The 20,562-nt window shown below is 38.6% G+C and overlaps 2 protein-coding genes and 1 long non-coding RNA gene across 3 annotated transcripts in view; 2 read left to right on the forward strand and 1 right to left on the reverse strand.

Annotated features, from left to right (window-relative positions):
* Window positions 1-464: 464 nt before the first annotated feature.
* Window positions 465-9,317, forward strand: FMR1NB (FMR1 neighbor; the record flags this gene model as incomplete). Its single annotated transcript, XM_084535167.1, has 5 exons — window positions 465-540; window positions 1,795-1,908; window positions 3,368-3,505; window positions 5,881-5,977; window positions 9,180-9,317. The coding sequence occupies 5 exons, from the start codon at window positions 465-467 to the stop codon at window positions 9,280-9,282; spliced, it is 528 nt and encodes a 175-aa protein (XP_084391293.1). The 3' UTR covers window positions 9,283-9,317.
* A 3,112-nt stretch (window positions 9,318-12,429) lies between these two features.
* Window positions 12,430-18,377, reverse strand: LOC311444181. The gene is made up of 2 exons (XR_014697692.1): window positions 18,273-18,377; window positions 12,430-13,510 (listed from the first exon to the last, which is right to left on the reverse strand). It is a non-coding gene; the product is annotated as an uncharacterized lncRNA (long non-coding RNA).
* A 5-nt stretch (window positions 18,378-18,382) lies between these two features.
* AFF2 (ALF transcription elongation factor 2) overlaps window positions 18,383-20,562 on the forward strand; it is a 434,150-nt gene continuing 431,970 nt past the window's right edge. Inside the window, exon 1 of the mRNA XM_084535140.1 lies at window positions 18,383-18,462. The gene's annotated coding sequence lies outside the window, so the exon portion shown is untranslated. The remainder of the gene's footprint in view (window positions 18,463-20,562) is intronic.

Genomic DNA, 20,562 nt, shown 5'->3' on the forward strand with positions numbered 1-20,562 from the left:
TGTTTTTTTTTTTTTATTCAAAGCATCTTTATTTGACATTAGAACAACCAAAGAACTCAGTAAGCTAAAGTACAGTTCTATTGAAAACTTTCAAAAACTTTTAATTCTTCAGTCCTGATTCTGTCCACTATACCTGGATTAAAACACTCACTTAAAAGTGCTTCTTCAAGGTGTCAAGTATCCAGCTCTGGGACACTTAAGAGGTTGTACTTATATACTTCTTTGGCTAGTCTGTTAACAGGATGCATCCCTTTAAGCTCTCCTAAATTCCTCAAAAATAATGTTGCCAAAATGTTTTACTGGGTTTGGCTGCCTCCTTAATTAGGGGGAGGGGGAGCAGACTGTCTGCTCCGTGCAGCAATCTACTGTCATGTTTGTTCTAATCTATAAATACAAAGTTAAAGGAGCGATAGAAGTTTCTTCCCATACTCACATACCTTATCACTGTTGGTTTTATTACAGTAATGCTTCAAGAAGTAATTGGTGTTCATCTAGCACGGAATTATGTGATACTGATACTGCTTCATAGCATCAATTCAAGTGAGTTTTGCAAGGAGAAAATCATTTTCATAGAAGAAGCAAGTAATTTTCCTAGCAGGAATTAAAGTTACAAATTTTGTTGTCTTGCAGTGATTGAAAAATACTGAAAAACATAAATTTTTTTCACTGGAGCAGGTGGGGAGACAGTGATGTAACTGCTAATGTGAGCTTTGCTGGTCACACTCCTGTTACGCGTTAATATAAGTACCTGTTCTGATGTGAATTTGGTTCAGCCTATTCAAATGCTTTTCTGTAGAGAAGACATAGCACTGAAAAACCGAGTTTTGTTCCAGGAGAACTAATGTATTTATGCACTTGGAGTTCCTGTTGCTCCCAGGTGGAGCATTGCCCCCAAAAATGAAGTTGTTTGAATACCCTAGCTTTCGGTTAGGCCATGGTCTCACTCGTGTTCACATGGAACTATAATATCATGAAATGTCTTTTAATAAACTCTCTGACAAACACTGAAAACTATTAAAGAGAGTTCCTTTGGCTAAGTTTCCCCTATAAGAAAAAGGCAAGAAAATAGGATTTCTAAGGTTTTTTTCTGCATTGTGGAAGGGTTGAATGCCAGGGAGTCCCACTGTGATTTGCACTTGTTCTTTAATGAAAAAGAGGTAGAGTGACACAACAAGGCTTACAGATGATACATTCTTGAGACTAGTGTAGATGAAAGACAATTGAGAAGTCCCACGGCAATAAATCACTAGTTTAGGAAAATATTCCAGTAGTGTTATATTCGTGGATGTTTTGCTCCTTTCTATGCACCCACCACTACCTGAGACAAGATACTGGGATAGATGCACGTTTGGTTGTACCTGACAAAGCTGCCATCTATAATGTGTTTCTTTTCCTGTGTTTTGGTTGGGATCTGATCTTGATCTAAAGGCCAGTTCTGCTTGCATACATGAAAGAAATACATCTACAGCTGTAACACAGAATTTTCCCGTAACCTGCACCTTCCATCTGAACAGTAGTGCTTTTTCTCTTGACAATTTCCGCATGAATTGATTCCTTAATTTAAATTTCACAGCTTTAGTTCTTTACTCATTGTGGTTCATAAAGCAATTTGAAGTAATATAATTGACTACAACAAAAAGACATCTATGCTTAACCTTGCTAGCCATCAGTAGTCACAATTCATAATGACTATAAATGCCTTCATAATGAAAGATAATCAGTATGAAAATGTCATTCCATTTAATTAATTATGGATATTTTGATGGTAATGAGCTAATCATTATGAGCTTTCAGGTTTTACATCACCAACTCATCAAGTTTTAGAAAAAAGTGAAGTGGTGCCCAGCAAACTTAAAATGAAACTGAAAGGTGCATCTGAAGCTATATTAAATTTCTTCAGGCCAGTGAGTAAGTGCCACTTTGTCATTGCAGCACTGCTTCCCTCTTCCTCTACTGCTGACTCGCTTCCACCCCCTTACCTATCACCATTTAGTGTTTTTAAAACCCCCAGTTTGACACTGTAAAACTCACTAGGTCTCATCAAAAAATATTATTAAATGCCCCTTCGGGATGATCATAAATTTGCTTCCATTGCATTGCCTATAAAATCCATTCATCATCAGTATTGTGCACTTTGGAACATTCACCTTCCCTACCCGTGTTGCATCCAATGTGAACTACTTTTTTTTCTCCTTGTATAAACATGAGACTAAATGTTCTGTATGTCCTAAGTGGGAGATGGATTTTACTCGGTAATAGTCTCTTCCACTTCTGGTTCAGGAAGAAATCAGAGCCGTTAGCTTAGGCTGAACAGCTCACCTTTTGGACTGCTGAAGTTATTAACGAGACCTTCATTATTTGAGAAAATTATTGAGAAGGAGATCAAAACGGAATGTATTCATTAATATCACCAAAAAAGATGAAATCCATGATTACAGAGAGCTTGGCATGTACAAAAATAAAGTCAAGCCTGACTCCATAATTGTTTCATGGACAAATAGACAGCAGAGATACCATTCTTCACTTTATATATAGCTGATTAGTAATAACAATGAAGACACACTGTTGTTACTAACTAGGCCTAAATAAATACAGGTCTTTTGAAGTGCCTGACCCCACATTTAATTAAATCTGATTACCAGTGATGTCTATGATAAAAGTGCGACTGACAGTGCAGCCAATCTTGGGAGTGGTGTTGGAAGCAAATGGGGTTTTGCAGCTTCTGTGATGGTGTCACATCAGAGTTGTAATACCAAGTTTTACAGGTGTTATTGTTTATTAAGTGTTTTAAAATACAGCCTTTCCCACAGAAGATCTCATGATTATTAATAAATCCATTATTAAATAGAAAACTTTAAGTATTGTATGCTGTGTTCAATAACTGGACTGGATATATTAGATTTTTGTTCCTAACTGCTGCTTTTAGAAAAATGCAATTAGTGCTAACCAGAGAGATGGCTAGCTGTAATACATTGTATGCTGAGCCCTTCAGAAAACACAGGGTATTTTAATGGCCTTGTGTTTTTTCTTAAATTAGAAACAGTCCAGCCAGAAAGCATAGTTTCTTTCTGCTTTACAAACCTAAATACAAAAAAGGCACAATGTAGTTTACAATCAATTTTGTAAATGTTTGTTACTGAAATAAAGCCAATTATTTAAGATCTCATATGACATGATTTTAGTTTTTCTCTTGGTTTTAATATAAAGACTGATTAACTTCTGTGAGCAAATTTCCATGAAAGTCAATGATGCTACTTTTCTAGCAGACTTATTCTTTCAAAACATACTAGGGGAATGAAAGTTATAACCTTCCTTTACCTGCATATAGTTCCTGGAACAGGAATCTCACATTTTAATTCTTTTAAAGCCTGCCGTCACAAAGAAAAAGGCACCTTGGTTCCTTGTGCTGTAGGAGGAAGCATTAACAGAACTGAGTGCTTGGAAAATAAATGTTGTCCTTCCAAAGACAGACATGAACTGGCATGTTATGTCCCATTTAGAGACAGTAAGTATACTTCTGTGAATTGTTTCCTCATAGCCATATGTTTCTTCTAGTCAAACTATGTGATTTTCATTTGTTTCTTCCTTCAGTTTTTCAGGTCACAAATCTCTTCAAAGTAAGTGTGAGCTAGCATTTATTTCTGCATATAAATGCAGAAAACAATTCATTGACAAAGAATTGTCTGAATTGTTTGTCAACCTCAACACAAGCAAAGAACATAAGATGAAATACAAACAGATGTAACTATGTAGGTTAGTACAAAGAACGGAGTGAAGGCTTTATTTGTGGAAAGGGTGTGTGAGGAGTTTAATCCAAAGTGACTTGATAAAAGTGCTATGAAGAAAAGTTGAAGGAACTGTATGTACCTAATCTGCTGAAGGGGAGGCTAGATGGTTGTTTAATAAAGACTGTTTTGAAGGGCAATAACTAAGATGAGGGAGACAGTCTCTTTGGTAGATGACGTAACACGGGGGAATTGTCACTAATTGATACTTGGAAAATTCACCTTTGCACATAACTCCATGGTAAACTCTGCTTCACTAAAAGGGTTGAATCCAACTTGAATTTTAGTCATTTTTTTCCTGTTTGTACAGCTTTTTAGAAACTGCTGTTACTTTTCATTGTGAATTTTCTTCAATAAACTGAAAGATGTGGAAAGTTAGAGGCTCTTGTTAGACACAATCAATGAGTTTGGAAGAGACCTATCAAGATCATACAACTGCCCCTGCTCAAGGAAGGTCAACCACAGCAGGTTTCCAGGAAACCTCTAATTTTGTCTACCCAAACACTGAATATGTCCAAGTATGGAGACTCCACAGCCCCTGTGGGCAACCTGTTCCTGTGTGTACTTTTAGAGCCCTCACAATTAAAAATAAATAAAAAATCCATCTTGTGCTCAGATGGAATTTTGTGATTTAATTTGTCCTTTGTTTCTTGTCCTGACACTAGACACATCCCACATCCTACATTTTTCAGTTAAGAACAATGACAAAACAATGTCAAAATATTCAAATGATCATTGCATACTTGTTAGAGGCTTTAATAAGTACAGATATAAATGTTATCTCATTTTTCCAACATAGGAATTCCTTTTATTTTGTTCTATTTTCTCATCTTTAAGAGAAATTTCTTTCTCCTAAAGAAAAAATAGTTAGGCATTGGAGCAGGTTGCCCAGGAGGTGGCGGAGTCACCATCGTTGTGGGTATTTAAGGAAAGGTTGGGTGTGGTACTTAGGGACATGGTTTAGAGGGTAATATTAGGGGTAGGGGGACGGTTGGACCAGATGATCTTGGAGATCTTTTACAACCTTAATGATTCTATAATATATGAAATCCTAAGAATTCTCTTTCTGCTTGTTTGCACTTGCCCAGAAACAAGCACAGATAAGGGCTACACTTTCAAATTTCTCCTGTAGTTGAACAGCACCATGTTCCAATGCTAGGGCAGCTGTAACTATTATGCTACTTTTGATAGAAGAAAGTACCACTGAGTGTGAGGCCATCAAAATCTGGTAGGAGCATACTGAAGGAAAAAAATGTTTTAATAATCATTCCTCAGCTGGGCTTTTATATTATGTATAAAAGACACTTAACTACAGTGAGAAGAAAAACTATATAGTGAAAATTGTAGTTGTTTACTCATAGTTAAGACACACTCAAGCAAATTGTAAAATTGGATATTCTTATTCAGCTGTGACTGCTTGATTCCCCATTCCACTTGAGCTTTTATTGTTTGGAAGTAAACATCAAGGACTGACTATTTTACCAAATTATTTGTTCATAGATTAATTAGCTACTTGAATGCTCCAGGATGTACAACATATGTCCAAAGAAAATACAAACATTTACTGCCCTGGGAGCACATGCTGTTTGCCTCATAGCAATCTGTTGACAAAATAGGAGCACTTAACAGACATTAGACTCATGGCTGTTGCATTTCTGTTAGATGGTTACAGGCTACACACTTGAATGGTTCTTATTTGGGAGTTTTGTCTTGAATTTCAGTAGGAATTAAAGGAGACTTTTAGAAAATGCTACAAAAGATTTGAAATGAAATAAATAGCATTAATTTGTATGATTTGGTCTCCATTTTTTAAGAAGCCTTGTAGTCCTATAAAGGACTCTGATTTTGCACACCCTGGGGTTACTCAACAGTTGCTTCTGAACTAATTAAATAGTTGGGCTGCTTGAACTCTGGTGGTCAAATTTAAGAGTCGATATTTCCTGCATGTATATCAATGCATTTCTAGGACCTGTTGTTTTCTGTTGCTGGCTGAAATACATGCGTGACTGTCTTAGAGGCTAATCTCTGTTATCTCTCTCTTTCAGTATATTATCTTGGAATGATTCATAACTAATGCAAACTTCTGACTTTACAGATCTGCAACTGACATTTCGACTGTTTGTGCTTGGGGCAATAGGATTTTTTATTTTGGGGTGTCTACCATTGTGTTGCTGTGTCTGTTTGCAAAGGAGGTAAGCATTAGTGCACGACCAAACCAAATGTATGATATATCACCTCTAATGGCAGAAAACATGGACAACTGACATGTTTAAAGCCAGTGAGGAGAGAAAAAAAAAATGGCGTGAAAAAAGGCAAGAAGCTAATGTGCCAATATAAAAAAATCCTATTCTGAAGCTACATAAAGCATAGTTGATTTGGATTGAGGAAAAGAAGTGTGCTAGTGTCCCGGTAGTCCTTCTAAAGATCCAGTTATAAAGAACTTGGACTTGATCTTGCTTCCCTTGCCTGGGAAACCTCATGTAGGACATGAGAGCATGCAGCCCACAGGCTTCCAGAGGAGCTTCCACTTCAAGGCCTGAGTGGGGCGGGGCCTGAACCTGAGTTTCTGCAGGGTCCCAGCCGGGGCAGGTGTGCCGAGGTATGGAAGGGTAGGCTTTTGCTCCCTTTCTTCTCCAATTTTCTATACACTCTCTCCCTCTCACTCAGTCATTCATCTCTTTGGCAGGAAGGGAACACCAACTACCAAGCAAAAAAGGGGGCAAATGAGATCGAAGAGCAAAGAAAGTCATAGGGCTGTTTATGTCACTATATCCCGTGCTACCTAAACCCAAGAACATCAGTTAAAATAAAAAAGGAGGAAGGATCTGAGGAAAAGTTCATCTTACATCATACCATAAATTTAAACAGAAATAAATGAGAAATTCCTGCCACTTGCCTGCTCTCTAAACTACAGGGGAAAAAAGAGATAGAAATTGTCCTTAACACTGTCTTCTAAGATACTTCTTCAAGAGTGACATTGTGTCGGAGATGCAATTGACTGCTACAGAGGGAGTGACATGTACATACAGGAATTAATTATCTGAAAGATAATAGGGAAGAAAATGATGAGAAAAAGCAACAAGAAGTAGAAATGTGTTTCTGTGTGGGTTTAACACAGAATGATGCAGTAAGTTGGAGGAACGTGATGGAGGGACAAAGTAGTAGGCCTTAGCAAGGAGAGATGGGCCAGGAGTGTACTTCAGATAAAAGTGAGTGAATGTTTGATGAATGTGTGAGTGAACGCTGCCAACATGCAGTGAGGTGGTGCTGGTTGTCTTTTTTTTTCCTTGATGTGTAGGGCACATTACAGCCCATATGTACTATGCAAGCAGTTCAGTGTTTGATTTTGCAAAGAGTTTTGGCATGCATATACACTCTTGCAATAATGGGGAGAACATAAACTCCACAGTATCAAAATCCTTCAACTGAGATGGAATGTATTAACACTGCTTTACTTTCCTAAAGTGGTGGTTCATACTGTATGGCTAATGCTATAGCTTGGTTAATATGACAGAGTTGTCTTTTTCTGTGAAGGTTTTTTACCCCCAAGTGTTACATTTTTGCTCTACTGAGATGTTAGTAGGCTGTGTGGGATCACGTACATGCACGTACACACACACACAGACTTTACTAATGCGGCTGCTTAGCAGATGGCTATTTGCTATGGAGTTCCACATTTAGACAAAGCCTGCTGTGAAAATCTCCACGTTACATCTTACCCTGTGCTCAACAGCTGATGTTCAGCATACAGATAGCTACACTGAGTCATCAGTGGCTCTGAAAATGAGAGGCAAAGAATTAACATGAAATTATCATAAATTTTCTGGAAAACAAATTAATACATATTTGTTTTGAGAGAATTCACATTAATGTTTAAATGATGATTTCTGTGTTTTTTCATAGCCAGTGAAACTAGGAATATTGCTGTTCTGCTATGACTTGTTTATTGTTTTGTTGTTTGTTTCTTTTAATGCGGTGATTAACCAGATGCTAAATGGTTTTAATTTCCAACATCATATATTTGAGTTCCAGGAAAGAAGCAGTCCTATAACACAGTAACTTTGATCAGGTTTTATCAGTTTTAGGGTGATAGAAGATATGGCTTTGAAAACGATTTAGTTAAAGAGCGTAAAATCTTTTGTTTGAATGGAAATTCTTTTATTTTCATTAACAATGCTGGATGGTCATTGTTGGGAGGCTCCTAAGTACAATGCAAAAATTGTACTGCAATGGGCATGCACAAAAGTAAAAATTTTTCTCTAGAATTATCAAGAAATGAGAGGGCTTTTGCTAATGAAATGTGAGATTGATTAATTCCACTGTGCTGCTTGTAGAGCAAACTCCAAGGTTTCCCATGGGAATTTGTATCGAGAGGGGGAGAAAGAGTGAGGCAAAAGAGAGAGACTCTAACCTGGGGTGACTATCCATGGAAGGTCTTTGCAGGCATTGGTGCTGTGTTACTAGAGATGGCTTTGTCTGGAGATGCCCAGGACTAGACGTGGCCAAGATAAGAGAACCTATATATAGAAACATAGAATTCCTGTGAAAATTTTAAAGGGAGCAAAAAATTTTCTTTCCAAGCCTGAGTTACAATAGCAAAGTTACGTGGCTAATGTTACTCTGAATACTCCTCCCTTTGCCACAGCACCAGTAAGTTCCCAAATCATCCAGGCTGGGTTACTTACACATCTCCACTGATAACTTGTGTATTTTGTCTCCTTTCAGTGTTATTTTTTATACAGAAAGCAGGATCTACATGAGCTACTTTTGCCCATTCCCTGGCAGTTCCTCTTGTGTGTTATCAGCACAATGGCTCTTTTCTTGAGACATTCTCTGATGTTTTTGTTATGCCTGTAACTGTATTATCCTATCTTCCTTCTCTGTTTTGTCAGTCTTTTTTCATTAACATCTAAAAGCCATGATGAGTATTATAAGATAGAGAAGGGAAGGAAAAGACGTGCACTTAACTGATGCTGTATTTGAGTAATATTTGTAGATTTTTAAAACAGAGTAAGATTTATTTTCTTACTTTACTTTTCTTCATTTTCTTCTGCTGAAACTTCCTGGTACAACTGTAGGAAGCTGGCTTTTGATTTTGGTTGATTACTTCCTTGAGAATTTTCTGGTTATGATTGCATTGTTAGGAATCAGCAGGTCAACTGAAATTCATGAAGAAAATGTCAGAGATGGGAAAAACTTATCAAAGTGCTTTTCCTAGCCTTTTCAGTGTAAGTTCTATTCATGAAATCTTGTGATGGCCCCTGAAATCAGCTGTATCTTACTTTTTTTTTTTTTCACTGGAGGTAAAATTTTGCAGTTAAAATCTAGGTGATCTTCTCTAAATTCTTTCTGTGGAAGTCAACCAATTTCTGCTGTTGTTTTAATATGTTGCAGTCCATGTGTCAATCCTTTACGAAGGGCAAACAAAAAAATAAAGAAAATTTTGCAGAAGAAAAGAGCACATAGTGAAGATATGCATAGGTTGTTATCGGATTAACCTAAAGACTCTGAGGACCATAAACACAAGAAAAAGGTAAACTAAATTTGGTGTATTTCTTTGTTCTTTCAGTTTAGTATTGTTATCTGACTATTGATTCTATATAGAGCACTAAACATGCAGAACTAAATGCCTGCTAGCTTCTCAGTCTAGTAGACTTTGTCAAAAAGGCAGCGTTTATCAGGAGTAACCCTTGGTTTCTGTTGTGGGACAAGTAATGAAGCTGCAGGAATTTGATTCCTGTCCTGGGATGCTGAATGAAAGCAGAACAAGCCACGAACAATATTACAGTCCTAGGTCTAAGTCCTAGCAAACTGTGTTGCTGGACACAAGGATCCATTTCCAGGCGCATAGAAACCTTTCCTTTCCTATGGAAAGGGGTGTTTTATGTTGACATGTTCACATAGTTTTGTATCCTGCCATTATTACTTAATGCTAGTTGACTGCTGAAATAAATGTAATCTGGGTATTGAATGCTATTTACTGTTCCAAATGATAGCTTGCTGAAAGTAACAATCAAACTTAATAAATAAATAAATAAATAAAAAGTCAACAAGGTCATTAGATAGTAAGGAAATATTTCAGTGAGAGATTTGACTGAATTGAATTGGCATTGTTTTAACAAATTTGTAAAGATGTCCATAAATCCAGTAATCTAGTTATACTGATATGTAGGTTTCCTTTTTTTTTCTTTTTTTTGCTCTCTTTTGGTGTAGAGGAGCACCCACCTGATTTTAAAGACCTCAAGCAGGAGAAGGACACCAGGATTACTTGAGTATGCTCTAGAAAATGAGATGCTTTGTTTTAGTATCAAAGTAATACAATGTTATCAACCCTTGATAATGCTATTGATTTTGTATTAGAAGTTGTTCGTTTCTATTTCTTCATTCCATATCTCCTGTATGAAAAATATGGTAATGTTGAAAGGCAAAAAGTGCTCGTGGCAATTCCTGAATGCCACTCCTCTCTTATTAATACAGCATCCGTATGGAGGGATATGAAGATACCAGTTAAGTGCCTGTTATAGTTTAGAGGTCAGTCTTGGAGTATTACCTGGATTAAGAAGAGATAGCTTGCCACTCAGTACTGATTTAATGAATGGCAACTTACTGTGTTCCAATATTGGATACCATTGTAGCACGGCAATGCTACTCTTACTGAGGAGAACAACTAATTATTTTCCTTGGCTGCAGAGGATTTAGGAAATCTGTGGTTGGGCAGTTCCTTTAAAGATATACTGAGCAAAAATGTGAAGAACTTCAGGAAACTGTAGTAGCATTTCCGCTGGCATTTTCTACCCCTGGCATATCACTGCAACACAGAACTTCCTTTCATCTTCAGGTGATTTGTCTCCCAAGGTAGGTGACTTCAAAATGTAGTTTTGAAAATTACTCCCTGTAGAGTAAGACACACAAATTACCCCCCCCCCCCAAAAAAAAAAAAAAAAAAAAAAAAGAATCAGTATCACAACAGTAATGTAGTAGAGTGCAGTAGAATTTCCAAGAGCTACAACTGTGGGGAATGGATCTTTACTCATAAACTGTAGAATAACTGCTATTAGTGATTCTCAGAAACTGTGTACTTACAGATTTCCCTATTTCATAACATTTTTGTTTTATTAAATTAAAAAAAGACCACTTAAAACCCAAGCATAATAGAGGTGCAGTATGCATATGGGCAGTCTCATGAAATTGTCAGAGCACATACTGATGATCAGACATAACCATATGCAGGAGCTTTAAAGCCTGATACTGCAACCATTGCCAGTAACACTGTATTAGAGATGATTGGGATATAATTTTGTAAGCAAAAGAATTATGATGTTTTTGATTTGGAGCAGCAGAAGGATGGGGACTGAAAAGGGCTATGTTTTGCCTTACAAATCTGATGTGTTTGCTGTTTCTTGATGTTATTTTCATGAATTGTGTAGTATGTCTATAGATATTTTGTCAAAGATAAAAACAATTTCCTTCTGCCTGAATTTAGGGGCACTGTCACAGCTGAAATGTGCATGTGGCAAACCACATAGATCCTCATGGCTGATGGTGACTGAGAGAAAGTTGTGCTCTGGAGAAAGTCATGCTTTCGTACGGTGCTTCATGATTTTGATTTGTAGGTTGATAAATTCCTTTTGTTTACATGTCATTGACAGCACAGATGCTTTCAACATCACATAACTTTCTGACAAAGGGACACGTAAAACAACAATAAGCAATCAACACATCTGCAGTAACCAAATCTGGCAGAACCAGAACAAAATGAGCATAAGCAAAATATATGCATTGTAAGAATAGGGCATGAGATGGAAAAGACCCAACAAAGCTTATATTTCCCCTATTGGGGCAGTAGTTAAGAGTACGGTGTTAAGAGTAAAGATGTTCCTAAAGCTGACAACTTTGCTTTTTCGTTGGAAAAGGCAAAGGCTCTAAATTTAAGTTGTAATTTCTTTACTGGTTTGACAGTTCATTGAATCAACAGCTGTCCAGCATAAGTATTGCAGAAATAACTGCTATCTCTGCCTAAAATGCCATAATATCTATTTTGTTATTATTGAGGGGTCAAAGTTATCACATTAGGGTCACATCACAAATATTCATTTGTGGATTAGTGATGCTAACCACACTGACACCATCACATACAAGCGGATGTTTTGATCAGCTGCTTACTTCCACCAGTAAATAGAGAAATTAAAATTTCTGAACAATTGCTTTGGTAATGATTTCATAGAATCACGATTTTATCTTCTTTGTTCCATACTCCTGGACTTTAGTGTACTACAGAAAAAAGTCAATAGGGAGTTGACCTAGACCTACCTGAACATGTCTTTTCCCAAGTGCCTAAACTGTTGACATGTTTCTTGTATACCAAGCTGCACATTGCTGAGCCAAATTCATTTTTTCTTTGACCTTTCTGTTCCTCCAAAGAACTGGATTAGGGCCCCAGCCAGGTTGAAGAAGGCACAAGCACTCTTACAAGGCTGGCAGTGCCTCTGTGATCAGTGAAAGCAGCTGCTCAGTGCTGTGCACCACTTCCAAGGCTGCCAGGGCAGACTGTCTGCCTTCTAGGCACTAAGGGAGGGAGATAACTTTCGTGCTAAAACCGAGGACCACAAGATGGTGCTGCAGGAAAACATTTTTCCCTCAGTGGTTTGGTTTCTGGAGAACTTTATTGATTTCTGCCTTTTACAATGTGGTTCATCAAGTCACAAGAAGGCAGATAGTGTACAATAGAGCAATGGTCACTCAGTAAAAAAGACAACATAATACGGCATATGATGACAAGGCTTTAGGAGACTTACAAGATATACAAACCATTGCTGGTGGCTTTAGATCTGCTCTCCCTCCTATTGAACTGATACAGAATGAAACAAAAGAGCGCTCAGTGGAACATCCCTCCTTATCTTCACAAAGATTAAATAAATACAAAGCTGAATGACCCGACTTACTGCAAAATAGCAATGTCCAAGAGTGGATGCTGCTACCATAGAGATAGGAGCTATGAGAAGGCTTCAGCAGCAGTACAGCTCTTTTAGCGCATTGCTCGGCACCTGCAAGAGGTCTGATGACAAAGGGTGTGTCTCAGCCTTCCCTCAGAAACCTAACCCACACCTTTAACCACCTTCTGTAACAGGAAGAGGAAGAGTTGAGGTGATTTTTTTTGAAAGCTTTAGAACAGTATGAAATGACTGTATCATGCTACAGGCAACTGTGGAAATGTCTGGTACTTCTCTCCTTCTGACCTTCAGACAGCATTCAAGGTCATGAGAATTGAACTTAAATTCTATGGCATGAGTGGATTGAGAGAATGGATTTGAACTGTGTAAAGCTCAAAAATCCAAAGCCAAATAGAAATCTATTTAAACAAAACCCATGTGATTGGGGAATTTGTCTCATATTTTTAAGGTTTGAGGTTCAAGTCTGAGACCTGTTTTACCTCGCTGGGATTCATGCAATGCCAAGTAGTGCAGATGTAGCAGGAGAATGTATTTCATTGCTCAAAAATATTTTTCCAGCTTGTCTCCATGTAAGGGACGCAATTTTGAAATGATAGGAGTCTTCTGATCCTTTGCCGGCCTAGGCTTGGATGCACACCAAAAACGAAGTGCAAAGGTCTCCCTGGAAAGAGTGTTTCATGTTCTCCTCTAGGGTCCCAGTGGAGCAAGCGGCTCCGTCCAACTCAGTTTTGCTTCTGATCTTTCTGCTCCAAACTTTTTTGTTCTCACAAAACACTGGAAAAAAAAATGGTTTCAGTTGAAATGAAAGTCGAAAAACTGTCCACAGCTGTGCTATTCTAGTCTTCAGAGATTCATTGTACTTCTTCCAAGTTCTTTCACAAAAGGCATGCTTCCTACAGCACTGCTTCCTTGCAGAATCCACTACCCTACATACATCTTCCATCCAAGCTGATAAATCTTTGAGCTGATGTGTTTGTTCTGCTCTGTGTAACAGGTAAGTGGTATAGAGCTTTGCTCTGCGACAGCTTATTCTCTGCAGTACCAACCTGCAGAGGTTGATCCTGGAAGCTCTGTGAGTTTGGTAGTCAGCTGAAAATTGGATGATATTGGGAAGGTGATGGCAATTCTATCTAGAGCCACCATCTAAAAGACATCATGGCTACACATGTTGTATTCCTACAGCATCCTTATCTCCTTGATTTTTCAAATATCTGATTTTTCAGTCTATAAGGCTGGAGCTGTTCAATATTCTACTTATCACGTAGACCATCAGTTGAATTGAAGTGAAATAATTAAAATAATTTTCCTTTAGAAATTAATTTTCTGAGGCATCTACTTGGCCTGCCATTTAGCACTACACTTTTGCCCAGGTTCTAGTTGAGATTTTTACTGGCTCTTCAAGCTTCTTCCATTTTCTTAATTAAGGTACTAGATCTATCACTAACATGCAAGATCTAAACGTGGTGTGGAGGAACTAAACCAACTAACAGGACAGATAACATCCTATGTTTAGGACTTACTGCACAGCTTGGAAATCAGGGGAAGGAACACGCTTCCACAAAAAACTCTTCCATACCCTTCCTAACAGGAAATCCCTGCTTCAGTGAGATGCACCAGGTAGGTGGCAGCATTACTGAAAGGCAGTTTCTTCAATCAAACTGGGCCTTATGAATTGCAGTAACTAAGCATATAAAAAAAGAGTGGCAGTTGGGTATGTAATCCATCCTTATCAGTCTTCTTCAAGGCATGTCAGGAAAAACTTAATTCTCATTCCTGAAATGGGGTGCCGTGTGCATTGTCAGCTGATATTTCAGGTTCTCAAGTTATATTTCTCAGATACCAACCCAGTAGCCTTAAAGAATGGCAGAGCTCAGCTTGAAGAGAGAGATCTCTTATCAAAGCTGCTCTGTATGAACAACTGTCAAAGGCAAGGAAACCTGAGAGCCTGGGGAAAAGCACTTACTGGGTTGGTGTTGACCAGTTATCTTGATGACACAGTAGGTGACTGAGATCTAGCTCTTGAACAGTGGATAAGCATGGCAAATTACTGTTTTGGCTCCCCTCTTTCACAACAGTCCTAGAATGCTATAAAATGACTACGGTTAAACTGTGAAACATCTGGGCTGGGGGCATGTCAACTAAAGATTAGGCTGTGCCAGCTAGAAAGGAAAAGAAGGAATATCAAGGGAAAAATAACTGCTTGAAAAACGATGTGGAGCGTTTTACCAGAGTGCAGCAGGATCTCGTTCCAATTTGGCTTTTAAAATCTATTTTTGTTACTGTGGTCACATATAAAAGTCTGTCACATCAAATGCTACAAACATTAATCATTTTTTTATCAACAGTTGCACTATAAACAAAACCAGCACAACTACAATTAATCACAGCTCATCAGTGCAGCTAGCAAGAAAAAGGTTAACAGCAAATTCTGTTTTACTGGTTAAAGATGCTACTATAGCAGCATTTGCTCAAATGGTTGTTTTACACATGCAGTGGCGTCATCCAGTTTAAATCCTGCTGTGTTTCTTTGCCAACAACTGCTAGTGAACATTTGCCCACCTTCCCTGCTGCTGAGTAGTATCAGGATTAGATGCAGGGAGGCGAGCAGGCTTACAACTTCATCTGTTGGCACCGCAGGAATGCAGGAGCAGAACAGCATGGCAGTAGAGAAAACTTTCAAAATCATCAATTTTAAGGTCTTACCTCGAAATGGCTATTTCCTGGCTGGGGGGAAGGGTATCTTTCCACAACCGTTCTTCCCCCATCATCATCCACACAGCCTCCCCCTCTCCCCCTGAAAAAAAGACAAGGTGGCACAACAAGAAAATCTTTCTCAAATAAAGACATTAAAGACATGATAGACATTTATTTATTGTCCACCCTAGCAGGGAAGTGGATGTCTGCAAAACTGCTGGAAAGTAGGTTTTGACATGGGAGGAATGTCTGTCAAGAAAACACTGGTCTTATCTGGCTCTGTTGGGAATAAAAAATTTAGGGAGCTTTAGTACATCTTAGACTTTAAGATGATGGATAGCTTGCAGCAACAGACATTTTTCTCCCCTCTCCAAAGGAAGCCACTTTTCTCTCACTACTTAGCAAAAGTCCGTTTGAATGACGTGATTGTACAGAATCGTGTCTTGAGCAAAGAGTGAGAGACAGAGGTTGGTTTTCTGAATATGTTGTATTAGTTCTTGCCTGCACTTAAGAACAGCTAGAAATGTGCTTTCTGAACTCTATGCATTTCTTAAATGCAAAGTTATGCACCATAACCAGCTTTGTAAACCATTTGGCTGTACTTAGAAGGCAGAGGAGAAGGAAAGTACAGTGTCAAAGGGCCACAGCACAGGAAAAGGACACGCTGTTATTGTTCTTCCTGTTGAGATACCACGATGTAAATTCTCAGTGTGCTGGTTACATCCAACCAGTTTTCTGCAGTGGATGAGCTGGGCTGCATCTTCTTTCCCAGCTGGCCCACCAGCAGCAGTTGAGCAGAGAAGAGGGGAGTGGCAAGCAGCTACTGCCTCTTAACTGTAAACGTAACCTTAAGGATTCCTTCTAGTCTCCCAAACTAGCTGAGGACAGAGTTAAACAGAGTAATAATCTGTCACCCATCCTCTCTCTTCTCATTGTTTGTCCTCTGAAAACATATGGCAAGTATCTCTGTTATTAACTTTGAGTTTGATTCCCCCAAGGCCCATATGAAGACAGCGGTCTGTTCCTCATAGTTGCTTTAGTACTTCACCTCCCATGCTCAAACAGTGCCCAGCTATGACACCGAGCAATCAGTTTAAATTGTCCATTGGCAGCTACAAAGTAATTGAGATTTTTTTCAGATTAAAATAGACTGTGACAAACTAGGCTGACACCTCCAAAGCAGCTGTCATGGTCTGTAGCAGTGATGCTGCACATTAAAGAGCTCTTGACCACGTATTCACATAATGAACCTAGTGGTTCTAAATGAGATGTTATGATCTATCAATTAAATAATAAATACTGTTAAGAATGCAAAGATAAACCCAAAGGAATTATGGTGATGTGCTGCAACAACTTTCTTATACTTCAAACAGTTGTTTGTTTTTTTTTAAAAAAAAAACACACACACACACACAAAAAATATTTTTCTATTTGATACACTGCTAATAAGAAGCATACAGCCAATACTGAATGACACACTTAAAATTTGCAAAGTCTGCACAAAATGCTAAGGTAAGTTGAAAGCTTCACCTGTAGTTCATCTTGACAGGTGATGGTACTTACAGAATAAATCTCACATATATGCAATTATTTGGAGGAGCAGCAAGGGGTAAAACAAGCAACTGAATTTTCCTTGTTCTATGGGCATATCTTTACTATCCAGAGCAGTGTTTACAGGACTGCAATCTCCATGCTGGCTGATGTTCAGATCCTAGCCCCAGCTAGTGTTATTTTTGTGAGCAGAGTAAGTACTCTAATACTTACCTACTCCAGCTGTTTTGCTGTTTCAGCACCACTTCTAGTTTTGGAGCTCAGCTAGTGCTACCCAGAAGACCTCTCCTTGGGGTCTCCAAATTTTTTTATTGTACTGTCCTGTCATTAAAAAATAATAATAATAATAAAAGCAGAGCTCTTGTCTCCTGTATATTCTACTTTATGGAAAATTTGCTGTTTCCCAATGAATGGGAACAGCCCTTGCTTGAGCCAGGTAGCATGCTGGCAGGCATCATATAGCCCTCCAACATGTGCCTTTCACATGTTCACCTAGCTGTTAATTGTCTTCTGATGTGTGAACTACATTGTCTGATCCAACTTTCTGCATCTCACTGAATGTTGGCCTCCTCCTAGCCATTGCTTTCCTGAGCTCAATGACTTCAGATAAATGAAAGTACTGCGGTGCCTAACAGACCGGTGTTTTACATCACAGGCAAAAGTAAAGAGAGGTCAAGCTTTTCCTACAGCCAAGGCTCCTAAAGTGGCAAAGAGCCACCCAGACATGTTTTACCCATATTTTCTACTGCTGAGCAAGGAGAGAAATGTGCCAATCTGGCTGAGTTTAACCTCAGAGGAAAGAATAATTATTTCTTGATTCATTCAGACGAACAGCTGAAAAAGCTTCCATTTCAGACAACTGGCAGAAAAAGGTTTTGTCTCTTTACAAGTTTGTCTCCTTGCAAATGCTGTGGACCTGCTGAGAGTATTGTAAGCAAACCTGCTATTAATACAATACTCTGAGTTTGTGATAGCTTCCTCCTTCTCTGCCTGTTGTGGTTTGACAGATTGAAAGTGTACAGTTTGAAACAGTGGTTCTTTGGAGGAAAGGGCACCATGAGCCAGCTGCAGGAAAGGTTACTACTGAATTATGGAATGCTGGGGAGTTTCTGGATATCTCTTCCATTCTTAAGTTACTCATTATATACTTCATTTTTGCTTTCTTTTTGAATGTAAAAGACTTTAGATTTACTATATTAATGCTTTGTACCATGTCTTTGAAGGTATGCTGTATATATACATATATATATTTTTGAATATGTTTTTTTAAAGAAGAGATTTTAAGAAATACCTTGCAGGAAAAGGTTGAGATTGCTGCATGGAAAACATTTGGTGGCTGATCCAGGTGAAAGCAGGTGAACCTAATGATTAGGCCACTGGACCTGAGTGAAAGGAAGATAAACAATCACACTTGAGAGCAGAAACAATGTGGACTGTGTAGAGTTTGTAAGGAAGACAAGTAACAGAAAGTGAAGTTCAAGGTAAATCAACAAAATAAATTGATCTAGAGAGTTGATAGTAATATGTTCTTCTGTGTCTCCTAAAATTTGAAGCCTGTAGAAGGCTATGTGGAGCCTGTAGAAGTGGATGCATCATAGCTGATGAAGAGGGGAGAAAATAGGGATTTTGTCTGCTTTATTATTAGGCTGTGACAAGGAGGAGAGTAAACTGGGTGAGCTGGTATTGCCTGGTTTAGCCATGTGCTTCCCCATAGTCTCTCTAGTACGGTACGGTTTGTGACATAGGCTGTTACTTGCTTAATCCTTTATCCCTTCCCAGAAAGGGAAGGGCAACTTGGTTAGTGTTATCTGGTTTGTGTGACCAACAGAGCAAGTAACAGTGGGAAGAAAATTAGCTCTTGAGGGGAAGAGCGAGACAGCCTCTCTTGGTGGAGGCTGTGGCCAGGCAGGAGGTGTACGAGGGCATGCAGAGGATGGATTATTGTGGTGTCAGCATACCTGGGAGGACGGATTTCTTGGTTTCCTTGCATGGAAAGGTGGAGCATTAGGTCTACATTACAGAGGACTCCTGTGGGTAAAAGGGGAATGTTGGTTGTGTGTTGGGAGAGCTATGAGCAGACCTGAGGTGCCTGGGCTTCAGCTCTTGGTTCCTTTCAGCGAGTCTGTGAGCCCCATGGCAAAGTGCAAACAAGATTGTGAGTGTGGCAAACAGGGATTAGGAAACTCAGCTGTTCTCAGCTGTGGTTTGGAATTTCTTACGATCTCTGTAAGAGGCCTGCCAAGGTCTCTGATACTTCCCAGGTTACGATGTGTAGCTCTGAGACTAAAATCAACTGAGGAAAAAATCTGAGAAAATATTATATTGGTGGCAGGAGGGGGGATATTTGCATTTCTATCATAATCTGAGCAAAAATAGTATAGTCATGTCCTTTCTCTTGTAGGTAAAGGCTTGTAGGTATGTTTTTGCTGTCAGCGATTACCATTGGTTCCTTTGTTTAAAGATAAGGAGTGAGGGCTCCAAGACTCCAAAGGTCTGTGTTCAAACCGTGTGAATGACTCACCAGTATCATCCTGAATTATTAAACTCTGCAATAACAAGTCATTTATCGAACTGGGAGAGAGTTTTGTAAAGACTATTTTTCTGTATGATTCCATGGGGGGAGGCGGGGAGGGTGCAGGGAAATGTAGACCATCAAAGCTGTTGCAATTGGGGTTTGGCTCTAGATCCGAAATATTTATGAATTGACACTGATGGTGTAAGCCTTTTATGAAACATTTATTCTCAAGTTTGATTACTAAAAAACACCATTTACGGAAGAAATAAGTTATGAAGGAATCAAATTTCCTACAAGAGACCCTGGAAAACAAGACCACAAATGACAAAACATGCTATTTAGAGCCCAGATGGCTGCATAAAATAAATAGCCGTTTCCTCAGTGGAAGCATAGGCAATTTGGCTGTGTGAAGCTCCAATTCCAGCAGAGATCCTTGAAACAGATGTTGATATTGCTTGTGCATGGAAACTCTAGTAAAAAGCAAGATGTTCAGGTAACATGAATGTAATGACTGACAACCTCAGATTTCTTTGTCTGGAGATTACACGCACTTAAAACCAAAATGTGACTGTTGTAGAGCCTGGAACACAAGTATCTTTCTGCAGGTATTTTATGATAAGCTAAAACATGTGGCTGGCTAAGGGACTTGAGACGTTTTGGTAATTTTCCTTTGTCTGTAACTGGTAGCCCAGCAGAATATTTCAAAACCGAGAAGAAAAATGTAAGTTGAGCCTAAATACAGATAGATAGGGATATATAGATATAGGTTGAAATAGCTAGAAAGGTATAATGTTTTTAACCATACAAAGAAGAAATGAATCACCTTTGTGTCAGGTTAACAATAACAAAAATCTGCCCTATATTAATGTGTTTTTCTTTTATGAGTTTGTTATCATTTCTGATACACCTGGTCAGGCTAAGTAACCTTCTGACTTTGATAAGAGGAGGGCCCTACTCATCTTTTCCTTAGGTGGTTACATTCTTGACTCAAGCTGATCCTGAGAAATTGAATGCCAGAAGTACATTTTCTGGAGGCAGTTCTGAGAGTTTCTCAGTGGAAAATGTT

Source organism: Aythya ferina (genome assembly GCF_964211825.1).
Source record: "Aythya ferina genome assembly, chromosome: 13".
In the NCBI taxonomy this organism is placed as follows: domain Eukaryota; kingdom Metazoa; phylum Chordata; class Aves; order Anseriformes; family Anatidae; genus Aythya; species Aythya ferina.